Source organism: Dromaius novaehollandiae, chromosome 3 (assembly GCF_036370855.1).
Source record: "Dromaius novaehollandiae isolate bDroNov1 chromosome 3, bDroNov1.hap1, whole genome shotgun sequence".
Lineage (NCBI taxonomy): Eukaryota > Metazoa > Chordata > Aves > Casuariiformes > Dromaiidae > Dromaius > Dromaius novaehollandiae.
Genome location: NC_088100.1, coordinates 58636629 through 58656203, shown reverse-complemented (window position 1 = coordinate 58656203; position 19575 = coordinate 58636629). Strand labels below are relative to the sequence as shown.

General features: G+C 38.9%; 1 protein-coding gene across 3 annotated transcripts in view; it reads right to left on the bottom strand.

Annotated features, from left to right (window-relative positions):
- The window catches only part of RNF217 (ring finger protein 217), a 61970-nt gene that overhangs the window by 20446 nt on the left and 21949 nt on the right, over positions 1-19575 (bottom strand). For all 3 annotated transcript variants that reach the window (XR_010388355.1, XR_010388356.1, XM_026105085.2), the window contains exon 2: positions 5474-5707. Coding sequence is in view for 1 of the 3 variants with exons in the window: in XM_026105085.2 (XP_025960870.2) it covers positions 5474-5707 (234 nt within the window). In the remaining 2 variants the exon portion in view is untranslated. The remainder of the gene's footprint in view (positions 1-5473; positions 5708-19575) is intronic.

The window sequence follows — 19575 nt, the reverse complement described above, 5'->3', positions numbered from 1 at the left end:
ACCCCTACCCTCTTCTAGTTGTGCTAATACTTTTCTTAGAAGAGACATTCTATAGAATGTAGCAAGTCTGACAGAATTAAGTCTCTGTAGGAATGCCTCAGTACCCAGATGCTAAACAAAAGGAAATGTCCTATGCTGCATCTCTGCTTACCAGTTGAATTCTTCTAATAAAACAGCTTAACAAGAAACAGGAAAATTCCCACTCTGAAGAACCTGAAGAACAGCATATTTATTGCTCTTAACCCAATCCACTCAGAACACTGATTTATGTTTCCATAATCCCTTAGAAACCAATACACACAACAGATAGCTTTCATCACTAGCTTATTGTCCTACCCAATATCCCCAGTAACTTGTTTTAAAGCTTAGAACTTATGCTTTTCAATAACATGTCACAGTGACCTACTGCTGGGAAGGTGTACAGCAGGCATCACATTGTACTACTCAGTATTTGCAATGCCCCAGGCAAAGATGGCGCGTGTAGCCACAGCTGAGTGTTCTACAGCCTGACAGTTTTACCAGTTGCAATACTTGGACATTTAAGACTGAAAACAGATGTTAAACAATGTGAACCCAAGCCAACAGGTCTGGGAGGCTGAAAATTAAAGCTCCTTATTCAAGCAAAATACCAACGTAATTTAAAGCAAGAGTAGTACTTTTTTCTTCCTGACAAATTCATTTCAGGCTCTATCTTTCTATTACAGCATATATAGAATCACAAGAAATATAGCAGCCATGAGGATATATATTTTTAAGCTTTTATATTCACACTGACATCAAATATTTCCAAATACTTTCATTACTTAAAGAGGCTGAAATATGGGATGAGACTATAATCACATGAACTCAAACTAACATTTATTACCATGAGAAGCCCTGATTAACTGAAGTAAATTAATGGGAACTATGTCTATTACAAGGTTTGGAGTTCCTAGTCACCTTTTCCATCTTCCACCCCCGACAGCACCTTCCACAAAATTGAATTAGTAAGCAGTTTTAAATTTTGAATGGGCACCTTGACTTCACTGTGTTGTTCTAATGTATGCTCTATGTGAACGTACATTAAGTATGCAAAAGAAAAGTATGCACCTTTAAGTACTATTACCCTTATTTTTCTTGAACCTAGTGAGTGCAGGACAAACCCCCAAACCTATCCAAACTCAGATTCAGAGTGTGACATCATGGCATGTGTTTAAGCAGCAGTAACACACCAGGGCAATTATGGCAGTCTGACAGATTCTTACTCCATTCCTCCTCTGCTTTTCTGAAAAATCAAACACGATCTGCTTTATGCTTCAGCACCAGTGCATGAAATGATCATAACATGGACACAGAGATGCTATTTTCATGTAACTTAAAGCAGCAAAAATATCATCCAGCAAAGCAGACAAACTACATCTGAAAAAAAAAAATCTAGTTTTTTTTTCAAATACATTTTTATTGCACAAATATTTTCCATTTCTTTTATGACTTTCATTTCAGTCAATCAGAATTGAGAGGATATATACACAAACTTCTATGCCATCTGGAGGTCAGTTTGCCTTGAAATAAAAAAGATTGCACAACTTTTCATACTAACCCTTCTGCTTCTCTGCTTTCTAAAATACTGACCCTTAAGCCTAACATTTTCCATTGTCTTAGATAGAATAGGTTACAGTAAAGAGCCTATCATTTTCCTCACCTCCCAGAAAAAGACCTTTCAAAAGTAGTAGGTAACAACACCACATAACATTGCTTGTTGTGACATGACATTAGCAAAACTGACTTCACATCCAAAATATTCTGAGAACCTGAAGCTACAGGAAGATTAACAGGATTTTCTACTGCTTAATGGAATATTAGCTACATACTAGGAAGGCTGAATTAATTGTGCAGCAAACTGACTACACAAATTGCAATCTCTAGCTATGGCTACACAGTCCCTTTATTCCAAAATAAACATGGGCTCCTGCCAAAACAGCTGCTGCCTCCTCATCACCAGCTCATCCCCTCTCTTGTACCAGCTGAAAATAAGTGACACCAGAACAAACAAATATTGTTTCCCATCGGAGCTGATCTTTCATCCACCTTCCAATGTGACACCAAAACATCCACATGAGCAAAATGCAAGTGGGCAGGCCAGAGAAAGAGGGGGAGCAGGGCAAAACCACTATGTTCAGAGCAGTCCATGTTTAAGGCAGACTGGAGTAACACGTAGTCTCAGCCATGAAGGCTCAACCTCCTCAACTCAGGGATTAAATTTGATCCAAAAAAAAGGTGAAACTCATTGATATAAACTACACAGGTCCATTCTATCACAGCACCTTTGCAGGTAGTTTTCTACTAGCTCTAGAGCAACATGTTTGAGAAACTCTTTAATACTTAAAAATAAGGTAGTTTAAATAAAAACCTGCATTGAAGAAACATTTACATTTCAGAAGCAAAGCACTCAAATTAGGATTTTCTTGTACTTTTGTATATGACATCTCTCTTTTGACTGAAGTGAGGAAAACAACTTTATTAGAAACATCACAAGCTGGTAAGGCAGAAATGTTGCCCAAGAACGAAGAATTGTTTCTTCATGGCAGGTCAGAAAGCCAATATGAAAACAGGTGAAACCCAGGGCTTGGAGAAAACACACACACCACAGGGGGGGGAAAAAAAAAATCTCGCAGAACAAGAAAATGTTTCACTCGCTCTAGTGAAACCAGTACATGTTCCATGTGTATGAGCTAAACCACTAATTTTCAAAACTTTTGCCCATTTCCCTTTGCACTTGGGCATACCAGCTTTGACCAAAGGCTTATTGAGATTATGCCAATGACCAAGTCTTACACTCCCAATTTAGATCATAAGATTGAAGGAAGGATATTCCCTTACTTAAAGCTGGATCCATTTGTAACATGAATACTTCAGGTAGGAAGCTAAGTAAGTACCACAATACAGTTGTGTGACAAGTGGTAGTAATAGGAGATGGAAGGTTTGGATAGCAACAAGGTTACAGCTTCCCTTTCTTTCTTCTCCTTCTCTCCCAACTAATATGCACTGGCTAACTTTCTAGGGTCAACACAGCAAGACTTTGATCTTAAAAATGGAAAGCAACATTATCAAACTGAATTGCAGGCCTTACATCAGTTTAGATGGCATAAAACAGCTATAGCAAGGAAAACTAATCAAGCTAATAAACTTAACATCTAAATTTAAAGAGGTAGAAGAGATATTTGTAAAATTTACAGTAATGTATCAATTGCTGGAGTACCATTAATCACACTTTAAAAATACCTGTTCAAATGTACTCTTGGATTTGAAACAAGTGTTTTCATGTTACAGTGTATAGGAGAGCAGAGGTACTGGCACTGAGTCCTTCTATACAATGATCCTACTAGGATGCCTCTGTGTACACTTTCCCACATATGACTTAGTTTTTCTTTCAGTGTTGATGCTTCAGTTCAGAATTCTTCTGATGCAATTATTATTTATATTGCTTGCATGTAATTATGCAAGTCTCTCAGTTTCCAGTCAGGCCACTTTTATGCTACTTGCAGAATAAAATGAGTCTTTACCCCCTAAAGATTTTATAATTCAAGACACAGGCAAGACACTAAAAATGAGGTAAGAATATACAAAAACTATGAGATAATAATGGTCCACAGGAATCACTGTATGTAATTAGTCATATATATACAATCTCATATAGAAACTTTTTTTTGAACCTCATCCCAGCTGCAAAACTCTTCCCTGTGCTGAGCTTAAAATTAGTCACTAAAACTGTATCTATGCTAGTAAACAACTCAGGTCCAGGAAGCAGGCTGAAGCCCTAGCCTATGAGCATCCTTATTGCCTGTCAATCAAAAGTATAATTAGGAATGTGCTAAAGTCAACTAGACGTTCTTCCAGACGACACCTAGGCACAGCTCAAAGGACGCATTTTGCCATCTTCTGTTCCCAGGAAGAGACTTTAGCTCTGTGGATAAGAGAGACATTTCACCACAGGACCAGAAAACGACTTCTGGCCTGTTCTATTTAATGCACCAGACAGTGCCTGAAATTTCTTCTTTGCTTATGACTTCTAGGGTAGCAGTAGGAACATTTTAACTACAGCATTTTAATTCATAGGAGCGTGCTGCTGGGCTGAATGACCCATTTTTTTTGACTAGGAGAACATATACAAATACTCGAAGTTGGTGTGGCCTTTACACAACAGCTGCACAACGTATGAGAGATATCAGTGTGACAGTAACAGCCTCTGACATCTTACGAGGGGCTGTAGCAGACCTGTTACAACAACTCACCTACCACAGACCATACATCCCGTCTATATCTGAGGGAAGGCTGAGCAGATGGATGAAGGAGAATGGCTGCAGGCAGAGGAAATTTCACTTGCAATTTGGAGTTTCTCCAACTCTGTAAGAGGCCAAAAATCCACAACAGGAAGTACAGACTTTGCGGCTGCTTGCATGTAATTCATCCATTGCACAGATGTACATAAGAACCTCATAACTCAGGGTTAGCTCCACCAAGGTTTCAACTCTACTGGATACACAGCCTTCTACCTTTCAATCTCTGTACAGAGCTGAGTCTTATGCTGTAATTAGGGCTATCTAAACAATCATCTAAATTCCTATTGATGAAAACTGGTTTGTCAAGGGAAGGCCAGTACAGTAATGAAATTAACCACAACAGATCTAATAACCAGATGGAACACTAATACAGACCCTTGAAACAGGAATCAAAACGCATAAAGGGGCTAAAAGACTTACTCTCTGACTGTGGGGGAAGAGCATGATGTTGCAGACAGAACCTGTTTGCAACTGAGATGGACCTCCAGGAGTTCAAAGCTTCTTCTGTCTGTAACCTCTTGTGCATTTCATCTTTAATTGAAATCACAATATAAGCAAATCTTATACTACAAGAAAGGCGGTGAAAAGAGGTTTTTCTTACTCTTTCTCAAGTTTTCTGTGCTGTGAGTCGTATGACTACAGTAATGTTTAACCTATAGTAAGGGACCGAAGAAATCAAACCAAAGAGTGAGACAGATGACAGCTCTATTCTAAGGAAGGAGTAAGCTAAGAGTGGGTTTTCTAAACACATAAACACCCAGAACTCATTTACTTGCAGTTTCAGAGAAAGCTTTTCTTTGCTGGAGTTGTGTGTCTAAAATTAGTTATAGTGACAATTCCCCTTCCCTTGTCTCTTCTAATCATGACTGTATTGTCTGCATCTCAAAGAAGAACGAAAATATGGCCGCTCTTTAATTTCAAATGGGCAAGTGGCACAGTTTTGACCTGCCACAAGAAATAAGGAATTAAGTTCAACTATTTGAATTATTAGAAGTGAATTTACTAGTTAATCAATGATCCATACTACAGATTCTCATTCTTAATCACAGCTTACATTACGTCTCAGTAATGGAAGAAAGCCCATTTAATGCCCACCAAATGCTGACCTACTTTTGCTGTGCTACCTAATCCATAGCTCTGGCAAGCATGCTCACTTTGTATTTGTTCTCCAATTTGGCAGGGGTAGGAATGTGGCTTCTCCTCTGGAAGGTAGTAAAGTGCTTGCACTGAGGGCATGGCTTGGTGCTGGAGTCAATGCGGCTGAGTTCCAGGAAATATTTATACTTGATGATGTCATCATGGGGCAGATTATAGAGGACAGTTGTTTCATCCAGGTGTTCGCTGCACTCTGTGATCGGGCATTTTATATCTGCTTGTCCCAGCTGCACCTGCATATAAACAAGTAAAATAAAATAAATTACAGAAGAGCTGTATGACCCTTTGCTTGGAAAAGGTAACAGTCTGCAAGTACTGCAGAAGCAGGCATTTGTGATTTTTGCGAGAAAATCCATTCAATTGAAGTACTCTAACAATTCACCAACTATTACGTATATCTTCTTAAAATTACTTTGATTTATTTCAAGGACACTGCAGTTTTTCTAGAGGGTATTTTCATATCCAAACAGAAAAGCTAATTACCTTTATGGCAACAAGAATTGTTAAAAGTATAGTCTCATCATATATATGACTGTGGGGTACTCCATGAAACCAAAACAGCTCTAACCAGGAGCATCCATTCAGTACTCCATGCTTTGGGTGTAATGGTCACATCTCCACTACCATGGCTCATACGGGTTGTGAGAAGGCAGATAATGGAAACATCTGCACATTGTTTCACTGCAAAATGCACTGGGAATCACAGCCCAGAAAATTAAAGTAAATTTGGGATCCTCAGTGTCTAGCAGCTCTGACTCAGTGCTAGCCCTGAGCTGGCTCCTGCTAAGCATGCTCAGTATCGCTGCAGTCTGGGTTCCAAGAAGCTCATAACATGCCATACTGCATGAGCAGAAAGTGTCTGTTAAGCCTGGGGCTGACCAAGCCAATAAGTTTTCCCAGAACTCAGAGTGCTGGAGAGTTAAAGACCAAAAAACAACAATAAAAAACCCAAACCCTTAAAAAAAAAAAAAAAAAAAAAAAAAAAAAAAAAAAACACCCAACACACACTCACAGAAGCAAGCTCAAGTCTAATAGGGCTGAAACTATGGTTGATCTAACAAGCCCTGATTGTCCCAAGCTGACCCATATGGTCAGATATTTGCAACTCATTTCTAGAGCTCCTGATTTTGAGTGATGGATCCAGGTCTGCACACTTCATGCTTGGCAGGCTTTATTACCTTGGACTCCATGCCAAAACAGCAGATCCCAGCTGGTCTGGGAGCAGTATGGTTGTGTGTGTTTACCACTGAGCCTGAGTTACTAAACCCTGCTAGATCTAAAGAGAGTCAGCAAGGACCTAACTTGACCATGTTTGCATCTGCCACAAGTAATCTTAGATCACATGAATAAGAGCTGACTGCACAAGTAGAGCTGACCACCTCCAGTTCCTTCTTTACTGAATATCTCCATGCAAAGAGGAAAGGGTTTGAAGATGGAAAGGACACCTCTAAGAACCACTGTTGCAAAGTTGAGTTCGATTTCCTTAGACTGAGTGTTCTTTAACATGCTGCATCACAGGAATCTCCAAAACGATATGCTAAATATGATAGGAACACTTTGAATTTGGATGCAGATCTCAATACTGCATAGTGGTACCAAAAGACATGTCTTAAATCAGAGACGTTACTAATACACTATTTAAGCTAAGAAAGGGAAAAGGAAAACAAAAAAACCCCCACACAACCACAGGTCTGCCATCGCTGCCTCAGCAACAGAGCTATTGTAAAGGGAAACTAGCAAAGCCATAGGGGCTTTAACTGAATGAGAATTAATTTAGTCAGGAGTTACAGGATTAGAGAAGTCATAACAAAATGATATAAAACCCAAGGTTCATACTGACTTCAAAGAAAACCCACCACGCTACTTTTTGTTCTTTTGCAATAAAAGAACACTACTTGTTCTTTAGCAATGTAGCTAATCCACAGCAGATCAAAGAGATTAGGTGTCTGTCAAAGACAGAAAGGCAGGGCAAGGATGCTGGCAGCATCTCAGACCAAAGAACAGCAGAGAAGAGCTCAACTGGCAAAGGCTGCTGCAGTGCCCTGGGCAGCCTCAGCTCAGGGGAGCAGGCAGGTCAGGACCGGGGTAGACCTGCCTAGGGGTAGGGGAGACAGGCTCATTCCCACTGAAATGCATGCATTTTTAGGCAACTTTTCTGAATTTGATTTGCAGCTCAAAAAGCTAAGCAGAGCTCCACCACGTGCCAGCAAGGATATACCCAAATGTTTGTCTTTTACATGGAATGGCGTGGAGCAGGAAGAGCTGGTGCTCAAAGATACCATCAGAAAAATAATGCATGTGCAAAACAGAAGCTGGGGAATGTCCTCATTTTATGACTGGAAGACACTAATCTACCTGTAGCAGCATGTGAAAATTGAGCTCAACTATCTGACATCACTAGAGCGATTCTTCACAGAAATGCATGACATTACTAGAGTGATCCTTCTCAGAAATTAAAAGTGAGTTACAATCAGTCCACAAGAAAAACCTAACCTCATGACTCAACACACATCCTTGGTTTGAAGAGGAAGCCACCATTTGAAAAATTCAATCTACGGTTTCACCATGTGATCCTAAACAAACTTACCAGGAATTGTTTCATGGTTAAAACTTTTTTACTAAACTATTTTGATTAGAGATAGGGGTCCCTGGACAATCCAGTTATGCTGCTAAAAGTCCTAGCACATAAGCAGAAGCACAGAAAGTTTTGCAGGGGCTCAGACCTTTAAGCACTCACATCCCATATTCCAACCCTGGTGCTCTTCTTCACAGTGTTCAGCATTATGTATGTATGCAGACTTTCACGAAAGTCCATGAAAGCAAGTCTAATCTTTCTTCCTCAGCTGGTATCTACACGTTCCAAGAGTCAACATAGTTTCAACAACAGTCTGCATCACAAAACATCCAGGACTGTTTATGAGACCTAATAATGTTATTGATAGCTTATTTCAGAATGCTTGGGGTTTTGTTGTAATTTATCATCTGGTACACGATGAAGCCATACTGAAAAAAAAAAAAAAAAAAACAAAGAACCATCCACCTAGCACCAAGAACTCCGAGACTAAACTTAGAAAAACAGTATGTAACAGAAATATGAAAACTATTGCAGCTTTTCATATTTTGCAATGATTAGTGTAAGCTTCTATTTAAGGAAGTGAAGGCACAACGATTTGAGAAGGAATAGTCAAATGAACCCCATCTATGGCTACTTTGTTTGATTTTTTAATATTAGAAAAACACTAAAAGAGGTGAGCCATTTTGCTAAAAGTAAACCAAGCTACAATGGAATGACACCTCACATTAAGAAGGCACACTGTATCTGGCATTTAAGCTGGTACTTACGAAACACTGTTTATATGAAATGCTAGTTAGAGTTAGAACAAACCTGCATTTATAGAATGAAGAAATACAAAGTTGAACACTTTCTGTTTTTCATGCCCACACAGAATACAATTAATATATGTGGTAAGAGTCAAGTGCGGTTTCAGTGTTTATTTTGAAAATATGTTTTACACCCACTTGAAGTAAATCATTTTCATCTGCTGTAATAGTTTCAGCCTTTCAAGCCTGGCAAAGATTGATTATTTTCCTATGTTTTGAATGGGACTGAAGTGAACAGAGCTGTTTTGCTTATTAGCAGTAACTTCAATGGAGCCTTGTCTTACCAAAACAGTCTATCTTTCTTTGTGCGTTAGCATTGGCAATTGATGCAAGCATAGCTTTAGAAGTAGCTTGTTAGGCTACCTGCTGCTGTAGATCCAGGAGGTGCTAGGGGCACAGGGAAGAAAAATCTGTTTTAACCTTGATAAAAATAACTGGTTTTATTCTTTCCTTGAGTTTTTAAAAGAATTTTTGAAGAGTCTTATCCTGCAGTATCAGCTTATCACAATGTCAAAACCCCAAGTTTTAAAAAGCCTTTGCATTTTAAGATACCGCTGCGTATTAAGAACTTTCTCTCAATATGCTCAACAGCTCGGTGTATTTTCACAGCATGAGGAATGACTCCGATATGTCTAAAGGTGGCTGAGCTGCAGCACAGTGTTAAATGTCAGACACCATTCAGTTATCACATCCAGCTGTGCTTCACTTTCTTCAGGCATCTCTGGAGGTGCTAACACTGCTTACAATTCAAAATGTGAAAGCAGGATCTCATGACTTTCTTTCTATAAAAGGGTAACATTTAAACTTATGGGAACAGCAATAGGTGCCTCTCACCCCCCCTCCCCCCAATTCTTGTCATTTTATTTGAAAAAGACTGTTTAAATTGGGGTGGCAGGGGCAGACTCTAGAGTGGGTTATTTATTGCCCCAAAATACAGTAATACCAACAACAGAACACAGAAACAGATAGCATGGTCTTTTAAGTTGGAAAATTAAAAAGAAAGCTGCAGGGAAAAAATAAAGGAAATCTTTGTTACCTACATAGAAAGTAAAGTTCAGACTACACCAGAAGCACTGATTTATACCTGTCATTTAGCTTGGCCAAAATTGGATAGAAAGTAATCTGTTTAGGGCGTATTTGGGAGGGACATTATATTCCTTAAATAAAGGGCTACTCTACTTTAAAATAGAAACACATACAAGCTAGCATTTGCTTACTGAAAATTTACTCCTAGTTCAGAGATGAGTGAGAGTAAATTTTTCTTGCTTTTCACTTTTTACTGTTGAAAGGTCAACAGTGTCATGTCCAGTCTGCAACACTGTAGAAGTTACATTTCTACCAGTGGGCCAAATTCTGTCCTTAAAAACATCCCTGTAAGCTACCAAGGATAAAGAATAAAGAAGGTTATTTTTATTCTTTATTATTCTTTATGCATAAAGATTTTTTTTTGGAACTGCACAGATGCAAGCAGAGGCCACAGCCTAGCCTACAAGAGTTTTATATATCACAGAGGAAGAAACAAATGGAAAAAAGTTTCCTCTATTTATAAGCAAAAACCTACTGCCATCTAGGTCACTGGAAGTGTTACTCATTCTCATTTTTTCTGGTAAGTTTCAAATTAGTGAAGAATTATTTTTCTTGTAACTTTAGGTGGGGAGAGTGTTATTTTGACTGTTTTCTTAAAAACAACAACAATAAACACCTTAGGAACCAATTCAAGGGCTCACCATGGTTCAGGATTCTACAGTGGTAGGTGCTATACAAATGAAATTCAAATAGACATGACTGAACAAGTGCAACTGGGGGAAAAAAAATAAAGATTGTGCAACCTTTTACTAAAACTTTTTGCATCTGTATTTAAGGTTGTGGTTCCATGACCATTTCTGTGGCTTAAATCCTAATTTAAGCAGTCTATGTCCCCTGCTTCTACTTTGTGCCAGTGGTGTCCTGGCTTGCTCCATCTATCTGTTTTTAGAAAAAAAAAAAAATCCTATGAAAAAGTTTCTTTTTCACTCTGTCCTCCCCTCTTAACTGCTAAATCCTTACTGGTATAAATCCTCAGTGGCACCAAACAAGTGAGAGTGAACAGGCAGAAGTAGGGTAAGGGTGGATTAGGGGCTGCGTATATTGTATTACAACCAAATAGGAAACCACAGAGTGTTTCTCGTGTATCACCTCCTCCATTGGATGTCTTTACAAGTTCTTGTCTGTACTTCGTAACTTCACAAACCATACTCCACTGGCTAAGTTTCATTTTCACTTCCCTTTTATTCCTTTCTCTGTATAGAGCAGAATTGTATTAAAATTACTTTCTGAATCCCTTTTAGTAAGTCACTACACTGTCTTCTCTACCAACCACCACTGGCAACTGCTCTCTATTGCAGAGTTATCATTTCCCTCTCCACGAGGAAAGGCTGCATTAGCTTTAGCAAGTCATGTAGTACTTTTACCAAAAGGTAGTAGGTAGAGATCCAAGAGGTGAAGATCCCCTATATGCTGGCACTGGATTTATAATTGAGATATATATATAAAAATATATATAATATTACGTATACACACACACACGAATATAAATAAAATTCCTATTTTCTGCTGGGGTAGGAAATACCTGAGTGACCATCAAAACAACTAGGAAGACTAGTCTTTCTCAGTAGTCAGGGGAGAACAAGGAACTCTGCTTCAAGGGACTCCACAGCAAAAGGGGAGTTTCAGAAGCACCTTTAAGTTGCCCTAAGGCAGAACCCAAGTTTCCCTCCTCAATAACTAAAAGTAGCCCAGGAAAACTAAACATTAGCTAAGAAAGTTAGTTTGTGTTAGAAAACACTAAAGTTAAAGAGGTACTTGAAGACTCCTAATCCAACAAAAAAAGCAACAAAAAAGCAACAAAAAAAGCAACAAAAATGCAAAGGATTTCTTTATATTTGTGACAGATCTCCATTTTATGTTGTATTTAAAATGGACACTTACTTTTTAAAGTTCAACCCAAGATTTGCACTAAAAAAAAAAAAAAAAAAAAAAAAACTGTATTGTGTCCAGTGTGCGTAGACCAACCCTGAAAGTCTCCACTAGGATAACATCCTTCACGTGTCTTCTCTGACAGCACATAACATTTGCTCTCCTTTCACATTTGTACTACACACCCGGATAAAGCAATGAGAATTAAATGATTCTTGCTCCATGTGACATTTAGAAAGCAAAAAGCCACTTGGGCCCAGGCATTCTAGGCGTTAGCAAAGGCCCATGGTTTGCAGTGTCTGTCACACCGTTGACACAAAGAGAAGACACGCAGGAGGCAAAATTTTGGGGCCTTTGAAGAACAGTTTATATATTATCCCTCACAAGAAGGGCATGCAAAAGCAAGATGCTGAGAGGGAATTATGGCATACATAACTGCAAGCCAAACACTGCCAGTGCATCAGAGGTTTGACTTTCCTGCTCCAAAAGTATGTCTTTAAATGCTTTACGATGCACATTTAAATGTGGCATCCATCTAAATTCTTAAAGCTCATCTAGTGTTTATAACTTCGGTCACAAACTGGGATTCAAAGTTCAATCATATTATTCTGAGGAACGCTTTAAAGAGTGCAATTACAAAAAATCCTCATCTTCAGCAGAGCTGCTGGATGGTGCAGAAACAACCAGCACACCAGAGAGGGCAGCAGCTGCCTGAGCCACCTCAGCAAACCCTCAACCAAAACAGTTTACTTAAAGGCCTCTTAATTTGCTTCCTCATTCAACCACATACTGGCATAAAGCCTTTTCCCTTCCTGCTACAGGATCAGGTTTTACCAGTTCATATTGTTTTAAAAGCAGCTTGAATATTTAGGTCCTATTAGTTCTGCTCCTATAGAATTAGGATTTATGGAAAAACATTTACAGAAAAAACAAGTCAATACTAAAATTCTCCTTCATAATACACAAACAAATACTGTTATCAACCTGCATGAGATCCCCCCACCTCAGTTATTGCCTCTATTACTTTCTCAAGCACCAAATTGATTGAAAAGGAAAAAAGGCTTCATCTCACTAATACTATTAAAACAACTACCTGGCAAGAAGTCATTTTTCTGCCTGCTACCACACCATAAACACAGAGCACGTGATCAGAAAGTATGGCAGTTACATGCCTTTTGTCCTGCATTTTTGGCTTCCGCAGTGAGCTGAACCCATAGCACAGGAAATGTTTAGTCCTGTGTCTAGACAAAAGCAGAGCTGTTAAATTTGGACAGTTATCTGTTTAAATGGCACACTTTCTGACAAAGAGGCAAACCAGTTTTTCTAGACTCCAGCGGAGTTATCTTAAGAGATCAGTGGGCAGAAAACCTTCATATTCTCACCAAGCACTGGCATTTCCAAGATAAAACAATCTCTCATCTCAGGGTGTGCACAGGGGGGGAAATGAGGGGAAAATCCATGCTGAAAAGCAGAAGTGTAACCCAGAAATAGTATGACAGAACCTGGATTAGAGGAATCTAACCCAAACCCAAAGATTTCTCTACATTCATTAAAGGAAACAAGAAAATAAGCAAGAGCTTTACTATTTTGCCTAGGTTTGCTAATTTGATCTCCAGAGGCCCCTTCCAACCTCATCTATTCTGTGATTACCAGTGCTAACTAAATAGGGAGTATGATAATTTTTCTAATCCTTAGAAAACACATTCACTTTCAGGTTATCTGTAGATTTAAAGACCCATATGAAAGAAGAGTGTTGAGGATGGCAGATTGAGCAAGGTACTACTCCGGGAGTAGAAAACAGGGGCAAGCGCATCTGAACCCTGGCAGCAGTTGCTCCTTCCTAGGAGCAGGATGGAAAGACCATACCAACAACCACAGCAGGTGCCAGGAGGGATTACAAAAAGGAAACAAGGAGCAGGAGACCATCTGCATTGCACGATATCCTCAAATAACTCAACCATCTCGTGAGTGAGCCCTGCTTATTGGGTCTTAGCAGAACTAGGAAAGAACGGCAAAGAAGCTAGAGATTCCTAAGACAATGTTTTATCAGTATAGTCTGGCTTTAAAGACTTGCAATTTTGGAATAAAAATGTCACAGACAAATGTCACAGAGCCATAAAGACTAACTCTGATAGCTGCTGTTTGTAAAACAAATAAGATAAAATAAAACTGATGGGTTAATTCAGGCTTAAATTCAGATCAATATACTCTGTTCTATAGCCAGCCTAAAACTCGTAAAAATTGTAATCTATGTCCTACTTTGACAATACATGCTTCACCATCCAAGCCTAACCTGGATCACTTCTGCACATTTCAGGATCTGCTAAGGTGCTGACCACGGCAGAGGCCCTGGCTGACACCCAGGGAAGAGACCAGCAAGCAGCTCCCACGTGATGGCACCCAGCCATGGCAGCAGCGACCAACCGCTCAGCACAGGCATTTTACCAACGCCACGTGACAACACGTCTCACTTCCAGCACACAGGCAACTGGCCTCCCAAAGGCAGAAAAGTCACGACATGAGTGTTTACTGTAATTCATTTAAGTACTTGTCTTAGAAAACAATTAAAAAAAAAAAATCTGTTCTCTCTTTCCCTTTCCAATTAAGGAGATTAAAACAAACTGTGGTCAGTTACTTGAGTAGGTCATTTTATTTATACGCCAATCTTTTGCAGGAGCAGCACTTAAAAAGGAACATTATTGTTTCCTAATCTCACTTACAGTAGCAAATTGAATGGTTAAACTCTGAACTCCATTGGGTTCAGACTGGATTAACCTAGATTCAGACCAAGTCCAGTGGAATAATACTGTTAACTATTAACAACAATCAGTATCATAACCAAAAAAAAAAAAAATGCAGTAAATACAATGGAGTAGAAGTAAGCTAGCAAGATAACTTTCTGCTGGTCTGAGCAGCATGTTAAACCTCACTGCTGGAAAAATGGATTCTTACATACGGCAATACTTTATGCAAAGCATAAATGAAAGTAAACTTCCCTTAAGAACCTGGCAGTCATGAAAGTGGCAAGCCACACTGTTACTGTGAGTAAACACAGCGCCTAGACCAAAACTCCCCTCTCTCGATCCTTTCTTGTCCTTCTTTTAAGGAATGGACAAAATCAGCTCCCACAGTGGTGTCACAGAACAGCGAAAGCACATGGTCTCGATCTTGACCGAGGCAGATCACTCCAGTCTTCACACAGAGCCAAGCAAAACCCCTCAACAACAGTGGCAATTTATTCTATGACTATTTGTTTTGAGAAAGAGAGATCAATAGCTCATTCTCCAACTGTTTAGTAGGCTGGGTCCAAACCAGACAGAAAAGGAGGAAAATGCTCCTGAGTTCTCATTTGCCAACCAGCATTCCTCTTTCAAATAAAAAAGGCCCAAAACGTCATAGATTTGCAAAACCCATTACTGAGCCTGTAATACAGATTAGCCCACATAGTAATTCAGCTAGTAGCATCAACAATAGTTAATTGAACCTTAGGTTCGATCAGCAATGGCCCTTCCTACATTTTACCTTTGTATCTACAGAAACATTTCCTGGTGCTTAATATAGTCCCAGCTGAAACTGGTATTTGAAAAAAAAAAAATAAAATAAAGAAAAGCTCTTCTAATTGGAGAAAAAGAGGAGATAGGTAGGAGCATTTCTCTCCTTCCCTCAATATCCCATTACAAAATATGGTTATAAAACAAAAAGAAAACAGTGCTGCCACGAATGTGGGTGATGACTTAAATACACTGAGAACTTCTACATAAATCTCTTGACTATTCTCTGCCCACTCTGATCACCTGCATTCCCTGGTCTGTAGTACGAAAGACATTTTATAGTCATTCTTTAACTGTTCTGCTTTCCTTCAGAAAACCATCTACAACTATTTAGTTTCAATACCTTTGCCAGATCTGAGGCCATATGCAAGTTTTCTTGTACCTGTATTGACAGTCAAAATATTTTGATTCTTGGCTATCTGATACCAAACCAAATTCTGCCCACTTTTACTTGAGAAATTTAACATAAAAGCAGTGGAGTTGCACAGGTATAAATGAAAGCAGAATAAAGCGTGAAAAATACTTCCTACACAGCATGTGATTGTCAGGAGTGACAACTGCCTATCTCCTTTCTAAGGTCCTGAGTGGAATTTACAAGGTTAAAATACCATCGCTTGGCTTCCCTTGCAAACAACACAGCTTAAAGGAATTTGTTTATGCAATGAAGAAATAGCTATGATTTGAAATATGAATAGTTATTTTGTTCTGCCTCCCTGAAAAGAGATCTATGTCATCCTAACAGTACCTAGCCACAATAATTAAAGCTGCTTTTGGTGAAATGCTGCTCTGTGAAAGCTATTACAAAGTGAAACAAACTGATGACTTAAATAGCTGAAGTCATAAACCTCAGGAGTGGATCAGCATGAACCACACTGACACATTTTCATGGATGAATATTTCCTGGGAAAAGCTGATGCAGGGCACAACTTCCAAACTTCTCTCCACATGCCGCATTTGCATAAGCCCCTGAAGATACTGCGCTAACCCTCCAATTTCACATTGCTTTGTAAAGTTATTTCTCAGAATACATTGTATATTTTAAACCACATTTTAATAAACACCAAATGTAATGACAGATGCAACCACAAAAGGGAGCAAATGTACAAGATCAAGATGTGCAAATAAAATAGCCTTCTCCAGGGAGCTGCTACAGGCAACAGCCTAAGCAGTGTCTTTGAGCAGTACTTTGAGTAGCAAAGTGAAAGCAAACCATACAGGAGGAATAACAAACCACCCATCAAACAGTTAAATATAGGTACCTTTAGTTAAGATACCTCCTTAGAAAATTTTGGCACAAAAGAATGCTGTTATAGGAGAAGAAAGGACAATTTTGCACCAGAACTGATTTAATCCAGTAGAGAACTGCATGGATCTAATGTGCAGTGACTGCTAAACAGTGTATTTTGATTTCTAAACAGTGTATTTACCAGCCCCAATATCAGGGTTAATTCTCCTGCTGATAAAATGCCAGCTGGAATTTTGGGGTTACTGTATCAGTTCAGCCTTCCTGAGAATTAGCCAGAACTGGATCCCAACTGAAGCTGTCAGACAGTTTTCACCTTTAATTAATGAAGAATCTTTTTGTATAGATTACCCCAGACATTATTTGTTGCAAGCAGCTAGAATCCCTACAACACTGCATCCAGAAATCATTACAAACAGGAAGACAATGAGAGAAGCAGATAATACAGAGGTTTTAAACCAGAAGAAACAAACCTTGTGTTCAGAATAGTATATTCTGCTTACTGCTTTTTCACAAAACCAAGAAAACATGAAGTAAGTTTATTTTAATCAATAAAGATGGTTCTATCAGCTGATAGGCTATTAGGTTAAAATACCCCTTTCACATCAATTTGCCACAAGAAAGAAGGATTTCTCATTTATCCCAAACTCTGAAACAAGATTGAATAATATTTTTCAAAAAAAAAACCCAAAAAACTCTTACTCACTCTTTTCTTGTTTATATATGTAAAAAAAGAAAAGAAACCCAAACACCTATAGTAACTTAGTATGTCATAGCCTTTAGTACAACCCCTTTACTACATTGATGTGGATTTAACAAACCTGTTGCATGTAGTGTTGTACTTAAAAAAACCCCCCACTTTTACTTATGGGAGGCACAGATAAAGAACAGAGGCAGAATAAGCCAGAATGCCCCAGGTTATATCCCTGGCTAAAATTTCAGAATTGACAATGAGGAAGAGGTTTGATTCTAGCAAAAAAGTACTGCCGTGAACAGATAAGGCTGTGGAATTTCTTGCACATAGGAACAAGAACAGGGTAAAATATGGCTTCCCTTCCTTTATCTCATGTTTTTCATCCCTTGTGCTCCTTTGAGGGAGGCAATGTATTCAGGCACTGGCTGAGACCAAAGAGGAAGGTGGAATAGGAAACAGCCACTATAATCACCAAATTCAATTCCCTGCTACTTCCCCCTTCGGCTATTTAGAGAAATTGGAATGGAAGTCAAAGGCAAAATATGACTTCTACCCACATGCAGTTCTCTTCTTTTTGGATGCTACTCCAGGCTTACTCTGCATCACCAGGAATCCAGCCCAAGATCTCCAGTTATCTGATCACACATGTACAGGAATTCAAAACCTTTGGAGCACAGATCTGGCCACATCTCTAACACATCAGTTGGTCTAGGTATCCCTCCTTCAGTCTCAGACCTCCTGAGTCATTCCTGCAGGTCACAGTTAGCCAAGACTGCTGTTTATGTCAAACTGCATCCTGCCTGATGGCTAGAAATTACTGAAAGAGTCAATATAGGCTTTCCCTTATGTGTGTTAGATACAGTAATCGTGAGGCTGCAAGCAGAGAAGATTCAGCTGGCTAACACAGCAGAAGACTGAAGTGTTTTTAAATTAGTTTTCCAATTGATCAGGCAGCTGAATTAATTCTCTCTGATACATGATCACTAGTTTGCAACCCAAGAGAAAAGGTGTAAATGCATGGCCAAAGAGACACTCTTTCAGAAGTAGTTACCCATTAATTCAGCTTACCTGTCATGTCAATCTACACCTTCAGATCACATACCAGGTATGCTGTGTACTATCTTTGATTACCTGTAAGAAGCTACAAACCTGAAACGTGCTCAGCAGCCCCCTCAGTAATAAGTTAGTGGCAACTACGGTAACAAGGTTGGAGGGCTGCACCAGATTCCTTTTCCATGCAAGTTTTTGCATCAGTGCTTTCCATACATAGCTCCTGGAACTGCTGTTCTTCAGAAAAAGCAGCCCGTATTTTGGAATAGCAAGGCCATATATTAGCATTCATAAATCTAGAAATATCTTCCTATTGTGTACAAGTATTTAAAATGTTCAACTTTTGCATGTGTGGAAATCTTTCACTAAACTTCAGGTCTGAACTTTGTACTGGCTGTACTTCAAAGGCTGTCTTTTAACTTCGTAGTTTTCTGTTGGCACTATTTCTGCTCTCCACTCAGTTCTCCCTCTAAATGATAAAAGAGAATCTTCTCTGTCAAGCTAAAGCAAAGGGAATAATTATGAGTAACTAGACTTTCTAAGAAGAAAAGACACAATACTTGTAATAACTAAATTAATACATATTCTCAGCAACTTTTTAGCAAGATGCAAGCAGGAATTCTACCCACAACTGCTACGTACACTAAAAAGCATTGTTAAGTGGTTGACTATAAGAATAAAACAACTATAAAAGATATAATATGAACAGGACCTCTCATTGACTTGAGATATTTTTCAAAGAATTTCACCAAATATGTTTCATTATTCCATTCCAAGAATAAAGATATTGCCTCCAGAGATTCTGATCGAAAAAGGTTAAAAAGGAGAAAAAATTGCATACAATTGAAGGAAAAACAGTATTATTTTTCATTCCTGTAGCTACGGCCCATTCATTTACAAACAAAATTACTTCAGGCTTGCCCCCCCCCCCCCGCCCCCCAAAAAAGTTTCAAGGATTACTGACTGCGAGCTTAAAAAAAAAAGTGCTAGGTGGGTTGATAGAAACCTTGAAACATCACTTCAGCCTGAATTAAGCCTTTGCAAGGCTCCAGAAACTGGGTTGCCATTTCACATCACATTGAATATTTAAAGCAGCAGCTCTGATCCTACCAGAAGGCATCAGAGTTTCAAAACTGCCACCAGTAAGGACTGGAGCTTAGGGAGAAGGGGGAGGTGAATGATGGATCAAGCCACTTCTGAAACCACAGACTTCAACAGTAATTGAAT